At 40.7% G+C, this 21,076-nt stretch overlaps 1 protein-coding gene and 1 long non-coding RNA gene across 2 annotated transcripts in view; one reads left to right on the forward strand and one right to left on the reverse strand.

The window, feature by feature from the left end:
• Nucleotides 1–21,076, forward strand: part of LOC145433928 (uncharacterized) — a 108,509-nt gene that overhangs the window by 26,027 nt on the left and 61,406 nt on the right. The window contains exons 8-10 of the mRNA XM_080311186.1: nt 3,121–3,189; nt 13,356–13,562; nt 17,580–17,648. Of these exons, the coding sequence (XP_080167312.1) occupies nt 3,121–3,189; nt 13,356–13,562; nt 17,580–17,648 (345 nt within the window). The remainder of the gene's footprint in view (nt 1–3,120; nt 3,190–13,355; nt 13,563–17,579; nt 17,649–21,076) is intronic.
• Nucleotides 1–21,076, reverse strand: part of LOC145434526 (uncharacterized) — a 369,322-nt gene that overhangs the window by 3,566 nt on the left and 344,680 nt on the right. Inside the window, exons 2-4 of the long non-coding RNA XR_013913443.1 lie at nt 1,503–1,627; nt 948–1,049; nt 163–274 (exon numbers count right to left, since the gene is read on the reverse strand). This is a non-coding gene — a long non-coding RNA (uncharacterized LOC145434526). The remainder of the gene's footprint in view (nt 1–162; nt 275–947; nt 1,050–1,502; nt 1,628–21,076) is intronic.

Genomic DNA, 21,076 nt, shown 5'->3' on the forward strand with positions numbered 1-21,076 from the left:
ACATCTGAGCTCAACAGACCCGGAATTAGAACACATGTTTGTGGCGCAACTTGGAAATTAACAGACCCCCGAATTAGAACCAACTCAACATGCGTTATGGTACTTCTATGTTCATTGTTCACACAGTACCAGGTTAAGGAAGCAGCAAATCCTACAACTCACCTGATAAAGCGTTATCGCTTATCGCGTTATCGCGTTATCCTGTTGTGATTCTCTTTTCAGTTACTGCATTTCGTAACTCCATCAGGAGTATAACCGCAGCGGGTTCTTTTCCCTACAAATAAATATAAATAATGTAGAAGATTTGGTTGAAGGACATTCCACTTATTGCATTCCGGTTGATATGAAGGCAAGAGTTCTGACACAACAATATTTGAAGGGGCACTGCGCTCTAAAAATGATGTGGTCTCAAATTGAAGGTAAAAACGAACAAAAATTTTTGACCGCGGCCACTCCTTCAGAACGCCACCGTAATGGAGGTGCAATTTATTTAAATTTCTACAAGACCAGCTGCCCCGGCTACTTAACCCGTTACATGGCACGATATCTTCACCGTCGCACTTGCTCGACGCGATTAGGCAGTCACGCAGAGAAAGAATTTTAGATAGTTGTCAGCCGATGTTATGAAGGAAATGTGTCTAAGTTTCGTTCTCTGTGTGACCGCCTTATCGCGTCGAGCAAGTGCGACGATGAAGACATCGTGCCATGTAACGGGTTAAGCAGCCGCGGCAGCTGGTCTTGTAGAAATTTAAATAAATTGCAGCTCCATTACGGTGGCGTTCTGAAGGAAATGGGTGCGGCCAAAAATTTTTGGTCGTTTTTACCTTCAATTTGAGACCACATCATTTTTAGAGCGCAGTGCCCCTTTAATATATAAAATTGCAACAAAAATAAACAGGATTATCCCAATTAATAAATTCATTCTAGAATAGTTAAATAATACTAACCTCTTCATCTGTCTCTAGCTCTACTCCAAATATTTCGTCATGAGTAGGAAGTATTTCGCTTCGACACTCCTCGGAACGAATAATTTGAAACCCCGCTCTGATCTATTACAAAGGCAAAGTGTTACTATAAAAGCAGCTATGTAGTGAGCTAAGCATGCACATTGTACACACACTTCTATGTGTTATATAGAGGGAACTTGATATGAATATAATAAGATTTATTTCACTGGATAATATTAACAATAATTATTATAATAGGTTCATGAATGAAATGTCATGTTTTCAACCAATGAAAATGTCATGTAATTGGAAAAACAAGTGAGTCAACTGCAAAGCAAGATCTATATAACTTGGTCAAGAATTCTAGTTGTAAACCCATATTGCATCAAGTTAGAGGATTAACTGACATTCTGAAACTCAGTTTCGATGCTACTGCAAGTTGATCTAAAAGGCAATCTACCAATATTTCTCACACTGCTGCTTGCTGTAAGAACCCTCTTGACAACATACCGGTAATCATAACCAATCGCATGTTGATATTCTTGAACGAATTACCTTCAATTATTAAAGCAATGTGTTCTCTCGTAATGCCGTACGCAATCAACATCTTCTTTATTCCTTCCGCTATGATGAGATTAGCGACACGTTCATCCACATCCACAAAGTCACTGTACTGCGACCTGTCGCTCCATTTAAATTTGACCCTTTGACCGTGACTGACTTCCCGCCGTTACCAAGAGATGTCAAGCGAGAATGAGAGAGAGAGAGAGAGAGAGGGATAGCAATAGAGAAATATAGAGATGTTTATTCAGTCAACAGTCAAAAGCAGAATGCACTGATAATAGCTAGGTAACACTAACGATTACTAAACAACGTACTTCAAAATTACATGGTGATGACAATGATTGATTGATTGATTGATTTCTTCATTGCTATACTGCTGATATATCAATGATCAATGATGAGGAAACGCAATACAATGGAAGTCATAGTCAAGTCAGACAATCATGTGGTTGTAACAATGCTATATATAATTGGGTTGAAATGATCAATTTCTTCTGCCAGTTTGGTAGGTAAATAAAATGAGAAGAGAAACGTTCACAAAACCTAGTAAATGCAAGAAAGCGACACACTAAAATAATGGAGCGACATTGATGAAACAGCAGTCCACTTCATGGCTCCTGAGCAATGTGCCCTTTTAGGTACGCATGTGTGCAATTGATTTGAGCTGACACGGTCTCTGCTCACATAAATTATAAGTTGCGCACAAAAAATCCGAAGAGATGACCTTTTTTTAGTGGTTACGCACTGTTGTCCAAGGGACCGCGCAGTGAATAGGTGAGCGCTTGCTGCAGACTCGTCAAAATTAGAGGTAACATTGCTTCTGAGCTATATGTAAACGGGGCTAAAAGCACGCATTACCTACACGAGAGTCGTTATTACCGTTCAACATCTATTATAGAAATGCTGCATCATTTGAGAATCTATATCTTGCTCCCCTGCAAATAACCCAGCAAACGGAGCCCAGGGTCATTGGGTTTACCGATGACGTCATGATCGGCACACGAGTGTACCGTACCTTACCCTGGATGATCTGGTCATTTACCAGTGACATTACGATTACATTTCAGCAGCGTTTCCAGCGTCGACCTCACAATCCCTCTCAATCTTACTGATCTCACAACTCGTGCGGGGACTTACCGGACTATTAAAATGTATACGTAAACTCTTTCATAGTGATCAAAGCCGGCGACAGATGATAAGATGAGAGCAGAAGCACATATTTCGTAACTTTATCTGATGAAGTGTGGACTTGCACATATTATGACACCACTTCGGCGAAAGATTTGGGTCGACTTGATGTGTTTGTCCCATATTGCATCTTTGAATGCACAATTTTGTGTCTAAATCGATGCTTTCGATTTAGAGTGTAGCTCACTGGTAAACGCTGCTATTCGATCCATTATTAGAACAGTTTTGCGGGCTATAAATCTGGTGCTCGCAGGCACCGCGTTGGTGACCCCTGACCTGACAGAATGTGCGGATTTACCATAACTATCAATCAAAGTATGCAAAACTACAAAATACACCAAAGAAATTTATCGTTACGAGTAATCGAGTCATTACTCTTCTGCTCTTTTGTGCATATAGTAATATAGGTTTATTATTACAGGCAAATGAAAGAGTTGCGTACGAAGACAAGTACGAACAAGCGTATAACGAATTTTCTGAGAAAATACAGGTCAGAATATTACAAATCTGTTCATAAATTATAAAAGCTTGCAACACAATTAGAAGGAAACATCCACTAATTGAATTTCTAACCACGAACCATTGCTCGCAATCAACCATTGGATGATGCAATTTACATATCTACTTTATCTTTGAATACATTTTTGGATGCATGATATTTTTGAATTTTTTGAGATCAGAAACCATCATTCCAAGATTCATTGCGTCTGACACGAAACCTGGACCTTACATGCTCAAATACAATCCAATTCGTTATTGGTACGCAACAATATATCGATAGATATATTGACGAAGAGGACGCGAATAAGACCTATAATTGAGATTTTAAGAGTGTCCCGCTATATGGTGTATCGTTCGGACCCTATAAAGTTCACAACCTTAAGTCCCGCCATGTTGCGGTCGCTGAAATGGCTATATGATTCTCTGTAAGCTGTTTTCCATTCAACTTACAACGCCGCAAAGTCCTATCACTTTACTGATGTAAATATACGCGATCTTGAAGTACGGTAGAAACGGTATATTGATCGAAGTTCCAATTGATCAGATTTCCTTATATCCAAATTATAATGTTACACAGCAGTAGCACGAATAAGATATTGTCCCAATAAGATCGTTAGCTACAGTGGGGGAACGTCCGATGGGCCAATTACTTTTGATACACCCAGTACCCCAATCACAGCTATATCCAGAATCTTCCCTCAGATCAGACAAGAAAGTGTCAAGAATACGCCATCTTGCGTATACAAGTATGGCTCCAAAATTATGGAACCCCTTAAGATTACCATAAAATGCCCGCAGTAACACCCCCCCCCCCAAAAAAAAGTTATCAAATTACAAAGAACTTTTTGCAAATTAAGTAAAATATTAGTCCATTGTGGCTTGCCGTCGGTTGAATCACCGCTAAATTCATCTGTAGCCAGAAGCACGACGAATTTGTGGATAGTTCGATAGTACGGTCAGCGATACGTATCCTGGCCTTTCGCGTAAGTCCATCCGACGAACTCGAAACCGAGTGTGAGATTCCCAATTTCCGAATTCCCAAGACTTTTGCGGAAAGTCATCATCATGAATAATAACAATATATTTCGACTAACTTCTGCAGCGAGAAGCATTGGATAGGTCGTTCCAAAAACTGCACATCACTGATTCTTTTTCCTCACCCATCAACCATCACAGTCCAAAAAGGATCCGCTTTGTACAATGCACTGCCTTTCTTCACAACATAAACGTTCGACTTCGATGAATATGCGAGACGTTCTATTTCTTCATGAAATAATTCACTTTGCAAGTTTTTAAAGATGGTCATTCCTGCCTTTGATAACCTTTCAAGAGCGAGAGAACTGTTTATCTTCGCTGATAGCACAGCTGCAGTCATTTCCATCCTTGGAATTGAAACTTGTTTCAATGGTGCAGCTCTCGATTTTGACATAATGAGAGTGCAATAAGACTTTCCTTTATCATTCGCCAATTGGAGATATGAATAACATTGTCCGTATTTATACTCGCATGCGTCTGAAAAATGACGAAGCGTTTAACGTTGACAAATTCATCAGATTTCACACACCTTCCGATTTGAACCTTATCCAAATTTGCATCAACATGATGGCTCACATTGGCACCGTCGTTACTAGGAGCTCTGTCCATCACATTTTCAATGTTATCCTGTACACTACTCGGTGTCGACTTCCGCATTCCATTAATTAGTCTTTGCATGTCTCGTTGATGCTGAGCCAACAGGTCGTTGATTTTCTGCTCGTACACCCGTTTCATTTGTTCAACCAGCAGGACAGCTTCTCTTTCATGAGAGTTCAAATCTTCTAGTACAGCGAACCTATTCCGTCTTTGAGCGGGCTGAGTCGACTTTACTGGTCGTTGCACTCATCCAAATAATCCTTTGCGTCGTAGCCAGTCTGTGTAACATGATCTTGTATATCCTCGAATGAACAAGAAAATGCTTTCGATTCCTCTTGCCTACGACGAGGCTCAAGATCACTCCAAAAATCTTGCAATACAGCAAACGCTCATTGCATGTCCAAATATTCTTTGGAAACATAATCCTGATTGTCCCTATACTCTATCAGGCCATTCAAACATTTGCACTCTAGAAATAACCATTTGACACGGAAGTAAAACTCTTGTTTCATGTTTCCAAAAACTTGAGAGGTTCCTTTAGTTCTCCTGCCCGATATCACGGTGTGGCCATGCTTGTAATCCTCGGCAATGAGTTACGTTATCCTCACCCACCAAAGTAGAATTCCTCGAATCAACATCATTGCGGCCAATGCCAGAATCCTTAGCAGATTTCTTCCTTTTTTACCAGGATTCAATATGAAAACTAGAGTACACCAACGTACTGTTGTCTTGCACAGAACTGTGTCCCTATTTCAAACATCAGCATGAAAGAAGCAAGACCTATTACCGGCACCAATCCACACAATATGGAATTGTCCTGTCCTTCTATACCGGTACTCATCCTGTGTTACTATTCCGCTTCCGGCCGTTCAGTGTATTCCAATACTCCCCCACCAGACCTTTATCTGTATATACTGTTTCGATCGCTGAATTGCCTTAATAATTCTGTATAAGCAGGCCGTGTTATTTTTGGCATATGCCAAAACTGCCAAAAATAGCTTATTTTTGGCATTTTTCAATTTTTATTTTTGGCAGTTTTGGCATCGACCTCTAAATAGATATTTTCAGACTCGAATTAGTCATAAAAACGCTTTATTTGGGTCAGTTTATCAATAGAGACCAAAAAATGTGCAGCTTCCACTTATAATAAGTACCAACAAACAATAAGAAGAAGAAAAAACCTAGCGATTACATAGGTTAATAATATCAAACAAAACCACAAAATGTGCAGTATCCATTCGGAATCGGTGCCAATAAAGCAAAAAGAATGAGAAGCCTAACAAACACGCTCAACTCCTGATTGTTACAGCTGTTGAATAGACTTAAATTGTTTGCACTGTAACAGTGCTTCCAAACTCAGGTCAGCAAAGTTTCTCCTGAATTAATTTTTCGTCCAACGAATCTGGGAAATATCGGCTTCAACAGTAGCCGTTGAGGGAAAGAATGTTGCCAGTCCTCCACAAAAGGTTTTCAAAGCTTCAAAATTTCGTAGGGCAGAACCGGCTTCCAAGCATCATGAAAAGAGATCACTGCGCTAGTGCCATCGATCTCATCGCGGAAATAATTTTCTTCCCGATACTTTTCCAGGAGTTCCCTGTGTTGTGTCTCAACACATTCTATTTTGTAGCGCGACCAACCCATCTCCATCAGTCTACCGATATATTTTAGCAGGACTTTTGTCACGTCAGATGGCTTTAATATTACCAACTCACATGGAAGAGTCCTGGGAAGGTTAGCTTGTTTAAGAACATTAACGCAACAAGACTGTCTGGCGAAACGAGACTGCAGCTCAGAAATAGCCGGACTGTTTATTGTGTCACAATGCTCAACTCGATCACAATGCAAAAATCTTAGTTGAATTTGGGGGTTCCAGATGCATGAGCAGAATACAATTTATATTTTAGTAATCAGTACAGCGGCAGATTTCCATTGATACCCGTTTTATCAAATTTAGCGCTCGGCAAGCCGGTTAAAAATGGCCGTAAAATTGCCTTTGGACAAATGGAAAGTGTGACGTAAACCAAATGCAGTTAGCCGTTCAATCTCGCTGTGCCCACACCATTTAGGACACCATGCTTTCTCCCCTAATGGGTGGGCTTGGCCCATAGAGTAAAAAACCTGCCCTTCACACTTGTAATGCGGTCCTGTTAACACAACACCATGAAAGAAATACACTATTGGCAGATTGTGTTATTTTTGGCATATGCCAAAAATTAGTTATTTTTGGCATTTTCAAATTTTTATTTTTGGCAGTTTTGGCATCTGGCTCCCGAAATGCCAAAAATAACACGGCCTGTGTATAAGCCATCTTTCCTTCAACTTACAGCGCCGCAACGTCCTACAAGTTTCCCGATGTAAATATACGGGATCTGGAAGTACGGTAGAAACAGTATATTGCTTGGAGTTCCAATTGATCGAATTTCCTTATATCCAAATTATAATACGACACAACAGTAGCACGAATAAGATATTGTCCCAATAAGATCGGTATAGATACAGTGGGGGAACGTCCGGTGGGCCAATTACTATTGATACAAACAGTATCTTAATCACAGCTATATCCAGAATCTTCCCTTAGACCAGACCAGGATGTTTCATAAAGCATACGTCATCTAGCGAATACAAGTATATGGCTCCTAAATTATTAAATCCCCTAAGATTAACATGAAATGCCCACAGTAGCACGCCATTCATTCAGCAAAAATGGCTATTGTACATATGGTATGGAGATATCTTCAGTGGTGATCAAAGCAGTCCAGATAGCTACTCATGGAGAAGTAGAAGTAGCCACGCAAAAACCTACTCACATACGGGAAGAAGTAGTACTTTGAAAATTAACCCAAAACTACTTGAAATAGAAGTAGAACTTACGAAATTTAAATCGACTCAAGTAGGTCAGTAAGTAGTGGTTGAAACAGTCGTACTTCGTTCGCTTAGTTAGACCATTATTTCCCTAACTTTTTACATAACGCCCATCTGGACAGAAAATGAGGGAGAAATGCCCCATAAACCCCCTCATACTCCCGACAATTTTTGTTCATAGCATATTGCACAGTCACTACACTATCGAGTACACTTTTTGTGTTGATATAATTTATTGGCATCCCGATATACATATGTACGCCAGGGGTGTCAAACATATGGCCCGCCGACCGTATCCGGTCCGCGAAGCCATTCTGACTATAAAATGCTTATCAAATACAGCACATTTGTAACAAATGTTGAGATGTTTGAAAGATATAATTGTATTAAATATTCCCCAAGACAGAAAATGTCGAATATGTTCGCAGGCCAAAACATAATCACCTGACTGCGGCGTTTTGGTTTTACTCTGGTAACCACTTGGAACAAGTCTGAGACATTGACATGAAATTCCGAGAGAGATAAAAGTGCACGTTGAGTTTTGTGGTAACATGGAAGAAAAAGTAGTTATTCGCAGAAGTGAAAACGCTAAAGTTGGACCTTTATCTGTATAGGCTACATGAAGAATATATTAGTTAGACAAATATAATTCATGTATCTATGGTCGCACTGCTGTGTCGATTCCGATTTAAAAGGTCCCCGGAATCTAGTGATACACGAATCGTGATTGAATATGTGAGCCAAATTCTAACGTCCTCGTTTACCGATGACTCTCTTGTATTCCTCGTAACTGACACAGAGGGTTAACGCCAGATTACGACTATTATTGAAGGAGCATAGAAGTAGGCTATGCCGAATGAAATCGTCGTTACCTCCATTGAGAAAGCGGATGATAACTGTATTCAATTGGCTCGTTATTGTATATTTATCAAATCCATTGTTTGCGTATAAAGTTGTCGCTACTGGCTAGAATAATATCCATGTCAACTGCGATGCAGCAACATACTATTTTAATAGCATTGAGCCACGGTTCATAATTATAATTACGGTTTATAATTAAAATTATCTATATGTGCCTAATAATATAGTATTCAGATAAAAATAAAAGGCACAAAGTAACATTTTGAAATCCGTTCACTGGTGTGGCCCGCGGGCAATTTGGAAATTTTAATCCGGCACACGATGTAATTTAAGTTTGACACCCCTGGTGTACGCTATCTCAGGTTCACGTTTTTGCATGGATTCTATATATGTATCGACTTTCACTTAAAGAAAAAGGGCAAATAATAACATGAAACTAAAGAACATCAAGATAATCAGTTTGGGGTCCTTTTTAAGCGCCTCCAGCGTGGGCGTCTTCGAGCGATAGCCCGCGTTGCGCTAGCTCGGCCTCTATTGTTGAGCGTCATTTGGTTCTATTCCAGCCACCTCTGCGCCATGGCTCCGTCGGAATGTGGTTGATGACGGCTGCGGCTGGTTAATCGTATGATGCCGCACTAGATGACCGACAAGGCGGAAGCGTCGTTCAGCAGCCAGCAGACGGCATCTGGCGGTTTTGTGAGTTTGCGTAATGCTCTGAGTGGTGGATGTCGAGTGCGTAGCGGAGGAGAGCATCGCAGTTAGCGTTGAGCGTCTTAGCCAGCTTTTCTGCCAGCGTTAGTGCCTCTATTCCTCAGAGAAGAACCTGCTCGATAGTGGCACGGAAAATGCAGCTCTTGAGCTGGGGTGAGGCATTTGAGTGGAAGAAACAATGTAGCCGTCTCGCCGCGCCCCAGGCATTTGCTCGCCTCGCCTTAAGTGCTTTTCCAGAGTCCGCGACGTCAATACCGAGTTGTACAAAATTCTTTACATTCTTGAGCCTGATTTCTCCCAGTTGAATTGGTGTCGCGTTCTCCGGTAGAACTGGTATGGCCAGGACCTCAGTCTTCTTGGCATTGATCTGGAGGCCAATAAGAGCGGCGGTGGCCTCTAGTTGGTTGATGAGGGGCTGTGCTGATGTGGTATTCGGGGCAAGCAAGGGGAGGTCGTCTGCGTAGGCAAGAATACCTACCTGGATAGCCTCGCAAGTCGTACACGTATGCGTTTCTTGCCGTGGCCGCCATTCAAATAAGTCCGAGTTGTCCGGAAGGCCGTTCGTAGCACGAAGTCAAGGATGATCACGAACAATAATGGTGTCCAGGTGTCATTTTGAAGCACGCCAACCGAAGTGGTAAAATCTCCGCTTGGACCGTCATCTGTTCGGACTCGCGCTCGTGTGTCAATGTAGAGGGCCATACTGGCGTACGTTGTCACCTCGGGAATTCCGTAGAATCTGAGGATCTTCGCCATGGTTGATCGCGAGACCGAGTCGAAGGCTTTCGCAAAGTCGACAAAGACAGCCACAGCATTCTTTTTGTGTGAGTGGCAGGTGTCAATATTGTGCGCAGTGCCAGGATATGCTCTGTTGCACCGCGGGATGGTCAAAATCCATTCTGGACATTCAGGAGCCTGGTAGATACTTGATCGCGTATGTGAAAGAGCAGTAATCGGTCGAACAGCTTGGTCGCGGTCTGCATGAGGGAGATGCCTCTGTAGATCGCTGGGTCACTCGCAGCGCCTTTCATGTATATAGGCACGGTTTCGCTCTCGAGCCACTCGGACGGCACTGGGCCGCCTTCGAGGACACCGTTCATGACGCCGAGGAGAAAACGTGCCGTGGCTTGCTATGTGCCTCACCTGAGCACTTCACGGGCTGATTCCTTGACTGCTGCCACAAGTGGCGCAAAGGCGGTCGGTATAGTATTTTGGATCTCGCGGGCGTGAAGTGTGTGCATGGTAAAGTCTTCATCTTATTTGCGTCCTTGAGACCAAGCCAATGTGGCAGGGGCTCTTTTGGTGTACGCTTCGGGAAGAACGGGAGGCGTTCACGAAGCGTGGCCAACACCATGCGAGGGTCACTCTTCATCGCTAGCATGCGCAACAATCAGCAATTCGTGAAGTGGTGCCATGCGGGAGTTCTGCACCAGATATAATCCAGACGTGTGTTGCGTTGGCGCATACCGTCAAATGTCGTCCTGCGTTTCGGCTTCATAGAGAAGTTGGCGTTGAGAGGAATGAGGTCGCAGCGGTCGAGTAGATTGGTGAAATCCTCAGAGTTGCTGTTTTCGCTGCCAACTGGGAAGCGAACTCGCTGTGAGCGTTCGGCCAACGTGACATTCATGTCCCCAACCAGCATGGTTATGTCGCGTTGCGGGTAGGCAGAGATAATACCTTCTAGTTGGTCGTAGAAGGCAGTGGTGTTCGGAGATGTAGGTCCATACGCACACACATGGAGCAGTTTGCGGCGACGGAATTGAATGCTAGCTGTGATAATTCCGCGGGTTATAACGCAAATCTTTGCCCCAGCGTGGAAACGCCGGGACATGATTACACCGACGCCTCCAACACCACCTTGGTTGGCAGGTGACTGGATCATGATAATGCCTGCGCATTGCCAACACATCAAGCTTGAGGTCAGTCACAAGTGCGGCAACTTCTTCCTGGCGCCACGCAGAGTTCAGAGTTCTTGTGTTTAGAGTTCCAAGTGTAAATGTTGCTTTTAGGCTAATCCTCAGTAAACTTGGTTGAGGCTTCGGGTCGCCCGGCAGAGCCCAGTCTTTATGCTAATATTGTACGCCTCGGCGAGTACACAGTTAGTTAAGGCGACTGACTAACACGATTTATTGGATTCTAGGACAGACTTCATCAGTGAAATCAAGCGTACAAGGCAACTTCCTCTTCCAAATCATCGTTCCTCATTTTCGCGTCATATACGCTTCAAACCTCATAGTCCTCTTTCTACAATGTAAATTACAATCGTTTGGTGTCACTGATAAAAGTAGTAAGTTATTGTTTGATTGATCGTCCAGTTCCCAAACTTCCAAACTTTTTCGACCCATCGCCCCCTTTTCAAGCTCCACACCGATCATCGACCTCCACCCCCCCCCACAAATGTTGGGAATCAAAAATGGGCATACAAACTGGAATCACCGGCGAGTTAACTAAAAAAAGTCAACTTTTCGGCTCGACCTCGCAATTACACTTTTCCCACTAAATTTTTGTGAGTTGACCAAAAAAAGGTCATTTTCCCGACTCGACTCTGAAAGGACCGTAACAGTACTTCCTCAGCTCTCCCAAAAAACTTTGGTCTTGCCCCCCCCCCATAGGGTGATAAATCATATTTCTGGGGGGATTTGCCCCTCAGACCCCCTATCAGATACCTCTTTAGTTAGTCGCGTGAAGCGCGAACAATGTCGATCGTTCAATATGATCGGAAATTTCATATATATATTGCTGTCATTTTTAAATGTAGGACCCGTAAATAATAATTAAACACATTCGGGCGGACCCGTGGAAATAATGACTTCGGTACGTGATAGTATTTCGTGGCCTGCCTGCTATGTCAAAAGATATTGAAATGGCCAATACGTACTAAACTAAAAGACGCACGTGATTTCAAATCGGTATTTCTGCACTGGCAAATAATTTTTCTCCGCGGGATGGCATTTGTCTTGTGTGGTTCTGATTGCCAGGACATGAGCATTTGGCGCCAGCCATTTATGCGCCTATGGACAATTAAACATATATGTATATCGTATATACATATCGAAGTCGGTCAGCATAAAGGCAGTCCCTTTCCACCAAAGTTTTTTCGTTCTAGAACACTTCTCGGAGTCACATGTTACATGGCCCGAAATTTCATATGTCTTGATGCGTCATGGCGTGGGTATGGCTGACGCCGAGATGGCCATCTCTATAACTCCTGCGTATTTTTTCTTCGGGGAAGAGTATCCGAAGAGAAAGAAATTTGAGACCATAAATTTCTAAAATAATACATTACAATTTATCTTAATTCACTAAAAAATTTTGGGCCACCATCGAGCTCGCCCCCCCCCCCTAATCCCAATTGGGGGTTTGGGGTGCGGCAGTTACGGTCCCGTACTCCAATATAGCCGTTTTGCCGCGCTATCACCCCATATCGTCCCCTTCGTCCGTTTTCGCCCCTATCGCCCCTTTGCTATTTTCACCCCCACCCGAACCGCCAAATTGCCCCTAGGGGTGATATTGCCCACGTTGGGAACCACTGGTCTAGTTAGTTAGAATGCTGCATAATCATGAGAGCGGTATTGACAATTTTCGATTGAATGCACCTTGTACGACCACGAATGACTTGACCAAATATCCATAAATCTGACTGTGGGGCGCAGACAGAGCTATTAATTTACGGATGTTGCCAAATAGTTTACCATATTCCGTTTCGATTTCGTTCTATATTCGTTTTTCCTTGCCGATTTATGGCTATGTCAACTCTATTTCCATTCTTTCGAAACTTCCCTCTCATAAGACGAGGTCGGCAATGACGAATCCAGATGATAAAGCTCCTACGCGTAAAAGATTGATAGAATCCTGGTTTGATGCATTGGTGTCCATTGGTGTTGCGACACTGTGTGCGACCCACAACGCCACTCGCCTTGCCATTTAACATATATTGTATAAGACAATTCATCATTGCATTTAAAAACCTCATGTATACATATTCAATACTTTACTTGAAAATCGTCGCATACACGTTTACTATTTTTAAAATAGCCATTGAACAATGATATCTAGTGGTCTATTGATTATTGTTTATTTATATCGCAGAGCATTTGTGGTGAATCCTTAGGGACAATCGTGACGTCGTACGAGAAACTATCGGCCGAGATTCTTCATAATTTTGACGAAGGAGTATCGCAATGGAAGGAGGCCAGTGAAGAAGGAAAACAACATGAAGAGAAATACAGAAATAAGCTTGTGCTACATATGCAATATGCTATATCAGGGAAGGTTGAGGAATGGAAAATCCAGGAAGTATGGTTACGCTATCTTTTTACACCCATTAAAATTTCCTTCCGCTTATTTTCAACTGTTATTTTTTTTTTAATTGATATTAGTGCTTACATGTCGTGCGTGTTGCGTTTCAAGCCTGTGCGTATCTATTGAATTCGGAATTTTTTTTTGTTAAAATGATTTAACACCTAGTAGTGTTTTCTTGGGGTTTTAAGATTGCTGATTAGTAATATCACGTTGGTTTTGCCAGATTGACTTTGGTTTAGAAAACACATATAGGCCTACCCTAAATACCATAAAATTGTACTTATGTGCAAATGAATTTTGTGCCAATTGGTTTTTCTCCCACGATGAAAAAGTTGTATGGCGTTATTCGAATTCGTCCCTGAAAAGCTTATCTACGATACTTATACAATGCTCATCACTGTTGACTTTTAAATGGTTATTTTTTGCAAGGCTAAGAAAGTGGGCATACGAAGTATCTCTGATTTCTATGTTTTCTTTACAGCAGGGCAAGAATCCAACTATCGTGATGCACACTGATTCAAAGTTATACTGTTTCATTTGTTACGTCATTCTCTGCCTTAATGGTTTTGCTTTTGAACCTAATAACTCTGTTAGTGTGTCAATAACTCTTGAAAAGGATGCATCCGGAAAATCTTCCAGTTTGCTAAATGTTTTACTACAATTGATGTTTGAAGATAACCTCCTCTTATCATCAAATTATGGTTAACGAAGCAGTTTGTAAAGGCACATAACATAGTAGTTCATTTGCAGATAATTTCTGGAACTCTCTTTCGTGGACCACGGATTTGAATGCGTATAACATGTTATAATTCAATATAAATAGAATAGCTTAATGCAGGGGTCACCAACCCGGTACCCGCGGGCCCCAGGTAGCCCGCGAGGACCAGATGAGTAGCCCGCGAGCGCGTTCTAAAAATAGGTGGAATAGCAGCATTTACCAATATTCGTCAGATTATTACCAGGGAGCTTTTAAATATATAGATTGATTGATTTAGCTATTCTTGTTAAAAACACACTAACATGTAACTAGCATATATAAACACTTGAAAATATCTTCAATTACTAATGGCGGGGGGTTCCGTTATGATAGCTCGACGTCCAGGACAATGCCAAAGTAGTAAACAATATTACTATTCGGAGTCAGAGTGCCGTGAAGTACTGGCAGATTTTCAATATCTGTTTAAGTGTATTGTATACGAATTACGTATCGCATCTTTTGACACAACTTGTTTCTGTTGCACTCAAGACTCAACGCAGTTTAGTATACCATGTTTCGAACTTTCTGTAATCGTTGCTGCTGTCCGGTATAATGAAATCTTGTCATTTGTGAATGCTGAACAGTTGGAGATTGAAATTGTAACACTGCAAAATGACCCCACCTCAGTCTGCAGCAAACGTTTGGTGCATTGTTGATACGGTAAATTACAGTAGTGTATGCGCAGCAGCTATGAAGGTTTGCAAGCGTCTATGGTTCAACTTAGCGTTGTGAATCAGCCTTTTCGGACATGAACTTCATCAAAAACAGACACGAAACACGCTTAATTAATGCAAATCTACAACACTCACTCACAATTGCAGTGTCAAGTTACATAGTACACTACAGCGCACAGTGCACTAGTTGATATCATACAATGCCAGACTTCCCACTGACTGCATAGAAACAGATAACATGATGTCCAGTCCTGCCCAGTGTTATGAATATCAAAGCGAAAATTCAGTGTGGTAAGGGTAGACGGCGGGAGTAAATAGTAGCCCGCCGCTTCAATCATTACGCAAAAGTAGCCCTCGGTTGCTAAAAGGTTGGTGACCCTTGGCTTAATGCGTGTATTTAATAAAGCAAGTAATAAAAATACCTTTATGGAAAATCCCCAAGTGCCCAACTACAAAGAGTTGGTTCACAATTGTAATCTACACATGAAAAACATGAACATTAAAGTTCACTACGTGTTCAGTCACATTGATACATTTCCTGATCATCTTGGTCATTAGAGTGAAGATCAAGCGGAAGCGTCCACCAATGCATCAAAACAACAATAGATGGGTGTCAGGGGAGATGAGATGAACATATAGTCAGGGCATGGTATGGTATCCAATATAAATGGAAATTTCCATAATCCTTACCCACCTTAATCGTTCCATACCATACTGACAATTTTCCATACCATAGCAGCATTCTTCCATACCATATTTGGTACTTTTTCCATACTTTGGGAGGTACCCAACCTCTTAGATAATGTTATATATTTGCAATTTTGAAATTTTATATTTCACTTATTTGTGATTCAACGAAACACCTGTGATACCCCAGTGATATCCCCAATTTTTTCGTGTCATCTCACTCATATGTCGTCAACGATGTAGATTGCTTAACAATTGATGACGGAACGTAAATTATATCCACATAGGATTATTCATGAATCACATCACAAGCTCATGACATGTAAATCTAGTGAGGAAACGAACTGCTAGCAGTATAGTATCATCTACGGAATTACATGAAAGAATGGTATTGTCCCATTAGAATATATATTGGAAATTAATTTTACTCACAGTCATTAGTTTTTTTTAGTGACAACGGATCAAATGTCCAATTCCCTGCCAATCTGTGATTCATAAGCATCATGAGCCAACATCAGGGTGTCCATTATCCACTGTTATTTCTTTTGTCAGTGATAACCAGATTTCATGATGTTACATTGCGTGTTGCAGGCCGCATGGAGTAAGGTATCTCCGAGAAAAACTACATCTTTTTAAAATTATAATGCTGCTTGACTAAAATGGATATTACGAAGTTCAACAAATTAGTATAAAAAATTATGTACCCGCAACAGAGTCTACGACTTTGAAACTCCCCCTCGTAGTTTACGGAGTGGTAGTCGCGATAAGCGAAATGCAAGTTGTAACGCGACAGCGATCGAATAAGATTCGTTTTTATATACAAATTGGAATATTTATCAATAATATTATTTTCCTTCATATGCGCGTTGCACAACTTTGCTGTCATCAAATAGATTTCGACCTGGGTGCGCGAGTCATGAATCGCATTTTGAGATGATGACATATACACTATACAGTGAACGATTTTCTTAGGTATGTAAGTAATTTGAAAATATACAATTAAATAGTATATTCATATTGAAATGAACCCTAATATAATATGAAATGAAACCGAATATATTTAATTGTATATTGAAGTTCTGTACCTCAAAGAAGATCTTCAAGTAATTTGAAAACAACAAAGTAGGATGATTGTCATGTTTCTGGCAAAACTTTTAAAGTATGGAAGAGCATGGAACAAAAATTTCTACGTCATACCATACCATACTATGTCCAGCATACGAGGGCCGACTATTGCTAGAACCTTTCGATGGATGCCTCAATAATTACCCACAAGCTAAAATGGTTAAAGAAACAATTTTATTTCAAGATAAAATATTATTATTGTGTTCCAAATGTTTATGTTGAATTAATAATAGGTGCTTTATATGACATAAAACTGATTCAATTAATGCATCGTTATTTAAATATTTTATATACGAACTTATTTATATGATAGGGGTTTTTGTACATAATATCCCCGAGTCTTGAACTAGATAAATGTTGCTGTAGTATGTTTTAAAAGTTATCTCCAGTGTGTCCAAATAACAATTAGATTTAATTATAATTGGATGGGTGCTTTATGTGTAGCCATACAGCGGGAATATTAGATTTTAGTCAAAACAACCCCATGGGTTATTTCCAAACCAGAGAAAATATGATGAAATGCCAAAGCCGTATTCGGAATCAGTGTGATTCAGACCCCAAAAGCACTCTCACTTTGTCTGCCTAAAATAGGTGATGACCAGTATTATCATAATGCAGTAAACTTTTTCATTCATGTGAGTGCTAATCGCCACGATTCAATTACAGTAAGGTTTTGTTGATATTTTTTCAGATAATATTCTGACCTTATTTCAATAATATTGTTGACAGGCATGCTTGACTACTAATTTATTATTACTTTTTCACTAGGAAAACAGACAGTTAAAATTGAGATTGAAATCTGAAGAGCTATCTGATCAGTACGTTAAAAGTGTGAAAGTAAGTATTGCTTCCCGTCATCATCATTTTGAAGATATATGTCCGGGTATATGAAAATTACAAAATCGAAATATCGAAACAACATTGCAAAGTTGTTGTTATCATCCTTTCTTAAACCCCGACTTATGTCTCGTTGTTCCATGGATATCGCACCATTCTGGCAAAATATAAACTATCGTTGTACGAAAAATTGCTTTGGTCACCTAATTGTTTACTACAATACCAATATGTAACATGGTTTAGTCATCTACTACGTTGGACCCCAATTCATGCACTGTGGAACTATGGCTACCTATCACATTGGTAGTAATTGTGACTCGGGAACTTGTGACTTGGTTACAACCCTGTCACGAACTCCTTGCACGAAACTTTGTAAATCACGTACCAATTATCACTGAACTTGGCGTCGGATACAAGCAATGAACATTCAACGAGAATGTCCCACCTTGGCACGCACAACGTTGGTATGATCTAGATCCGGTTATATAATGCTTCTAATTGTTATACGGCCTTATTCCATTTTAACTGCCATAATCGTTACAATAGGATACAATTCTCTATTTCAGCTGGTAAGATTGCGCAGAGCAGAGGTGTCAAACATACGACCCGCCATACGATTTCATGCCACCATAATTATCCCTCAAGACGTCAAATGTTGAGTATGTTCATAGAGCGCATTATAGCCATCTGACATTGGTCTTGCGGTTTCACTCTAGTCACCAGTCGGGAAAGGGGCCAGAAAGTAGGCTAGCTCTTCACAAAAGAGATAACGTCAGTAGTATAGTATCTCGGCCGTGATTCGCCATTGTGGCTTATGGTACGGCAACATGTCGTATGGAAAACACGCGGTGGCAAGTCGTACTTTCAGACCCCCCTCTCGGTGGCATGTCGTAATGTGTTCTTATGGATGTGGTGACGAGTCCTACTTTCAGGTATAGGCTGCGGCGGCATATCGTATTGTAAACTCGCAGCGGCAAGTCGTACTTTCAGGTAGGCTATAAGTTGCGGTGACATGTCGTACTTCGTGTGGTGTTGAATATCAAGTATATTGATCACGTGATTGATCCTTAGGTAATGTGTATATTCAAAATTATTATATATGACCGATTCGAGTAAATCCCAACGTTTACGGAGACATCAATATATCCTTATTCTTATGGATGCGGCAGCATGACGTACTCTCAGGTATAGGATGCGGTGACATGTCGTACTTTCAGCAAAAAGGTGTGAATTAATTTGCAAAATCTAGGAATCAGTCGCATGTTAATGTTTTTGTAATTAGTTTGCCAAAGAGCCGGCGTAAACGGGGATTCGGATATCAACAATAACCACGCTCACAAACTAACACTTCAAATAGGTGTGAAATATATTACAAACCCCGCGATCGCTGACAAGATAATGGCTCGGACATAGCCATCTTTCGTGATTTGGTGTTACAGACATATCGATCACTCTCAAGGTAATATTCTGGTAATCAGTTTGTCGCAGATCTGGATTTCCGTCGGTAAGATGTAATAAGTAACGAATAACAGAACCGCCACCGGCGTGACTTGAATACCAACAAATTGTCACCTAATTCCGTCCTAACCCGAATCCTTTTCAGGTTACCACATATTCAAATAGGTGTGAAATAATTGAAAATCCTACGATCGCTCACAAGATAACACCTCAGTCATAACGGTCTCTCATGACTTGCTGTTGCATACCAATCACTCACAAGGTAATATTTTGGTAATTAGTTTGGCACAGCGCCGTAGCCGACGGTGTTTCGAGAACCAACAATTTGACTTTTTCTGACGATTGCTATTTGTTTTCACACCTCTGGAACAGAGGTTGACTTTAGTTGTGTGATAAGAATCATGAGAATACTCGATCAATGTGCTAATTCGCCAACTCGAAATCCGAATATGTTATTTGACCACCTTGACATCAAGATAATATTATTTCAGATCCATCAAATAGAGTTACTTGTCTGTTGATTATTCACATATTGATTTGAAACACGCAAACTCATGAATTCCTACAAATTCAATAACTAGTAAGTTATTTTCGTCGTATCTGGAAATATAATCGTTAGTACATCTTACCATACTCAAAAGAATTATTCACAACAACAGCAACAAGTGTTAAAAATATAGTTTTCACTTACTTAATTATATCACTACAACTTGCAAACGTGGAATTAATTCATCCTGATTGTATTCATATGACCGGTAATTTTTATTCAACTGTAAAAGTCGTTTTTATTCTATAACACAAAGTAATTATTACTCGGTGCATACGACGAGATTTGAATACTCAGCCAATGATAGCAATTCCCGCAAGTGAATCCGCATGTTATAATGTAAGACATCGAGATGTGAGAAACTCTTCACGGTCGTAGTTATTGCCAAATTGATTTACAACCTCAGGGGTCACCAACGCGGTGGCTGCGGGCCCCAGGTAGCCCGCGAGGTCCAGGTGAGTAGCCAGCGAGCCCGTTCACAAAATAGATGGAATAGCAGCATTTACCAATATTCTTCAGATTATTACCACTGAGCTTTTAAATATATTGATTGATTGATTCAGCTATTCTAAACACACTAACATGAAACTTACAAATGCAAAAAATATATCTATATATAAACACTTAAAAATATCTTCATTTACAATGGTAAAATATAGATCTATGTGATAGAATCACCAGAAATTGAAGATACGGCGCACTGCCGGAATACATGTCGGTTCATGCTAAGACCATGTCACGGTCAAATATGTCTGTTTGTCTGTCTCCAAGTCATCTATACCCACATCATTGAATGTACGAAGTCGGTGCATGACGAGACTTGAGAACATGAATTTGTTGTCCATGATGTTTGTAATGCCAGACACGATGCCATCCATGATGTATGTACTGTCGTACACCTCGATTACGTAATTACTTGCGTGGGCAAACAATCGCGAAGTAGATTTGATATGTGCGTTGTCTTGTTATTTTCATGGAAACACGGGTTGCGGCATGTTTATCTGAATATAGTTTATCGATTCAAAGTTGATATCCGGATCCGGTTGATACTTTCTGAGGGTTTCCGATATCAAACTCAATTGTGCGTATTGTATTGATCAATAAAGAGCGTCACAAAATAGTAAACATGTGTGAGGAAAATCACAAGTAACCCGGAGTTGTTAGCACGATGGGAACATAAATTCATCGATTTCCGACCACCGTTATCCGTGTGCCAAACATTTACCGAAGTCGAGGTGGTGTTTTATTGAGACAATTTGACTGTGGAAAATCTAAAGCATGAACCTGGATATCACAGACTTATCGAAATCTAATGTCCAATTTTCAAAACATACATTTCGATGTACAGAGCATATTGTTATTTCATGTGGGTAACCAATGATATTGATGCGATACCACCGACCCAGGTAAACTTTGAAACCGG

This window comes from Botryllus schlosseri, chromosome 1 (assembly GCF_051294905.1).
Source record: "Botryllus schlosseri isolate E-star chromosome 1, Bs_hap1, whole genome shotgun sequence".
NCBI lineage: Eukaryota > Metazoa > Chordata > Ascidiacea > Stolidobranchia > Styelidae > Botryllus > Botryllus schlosseri.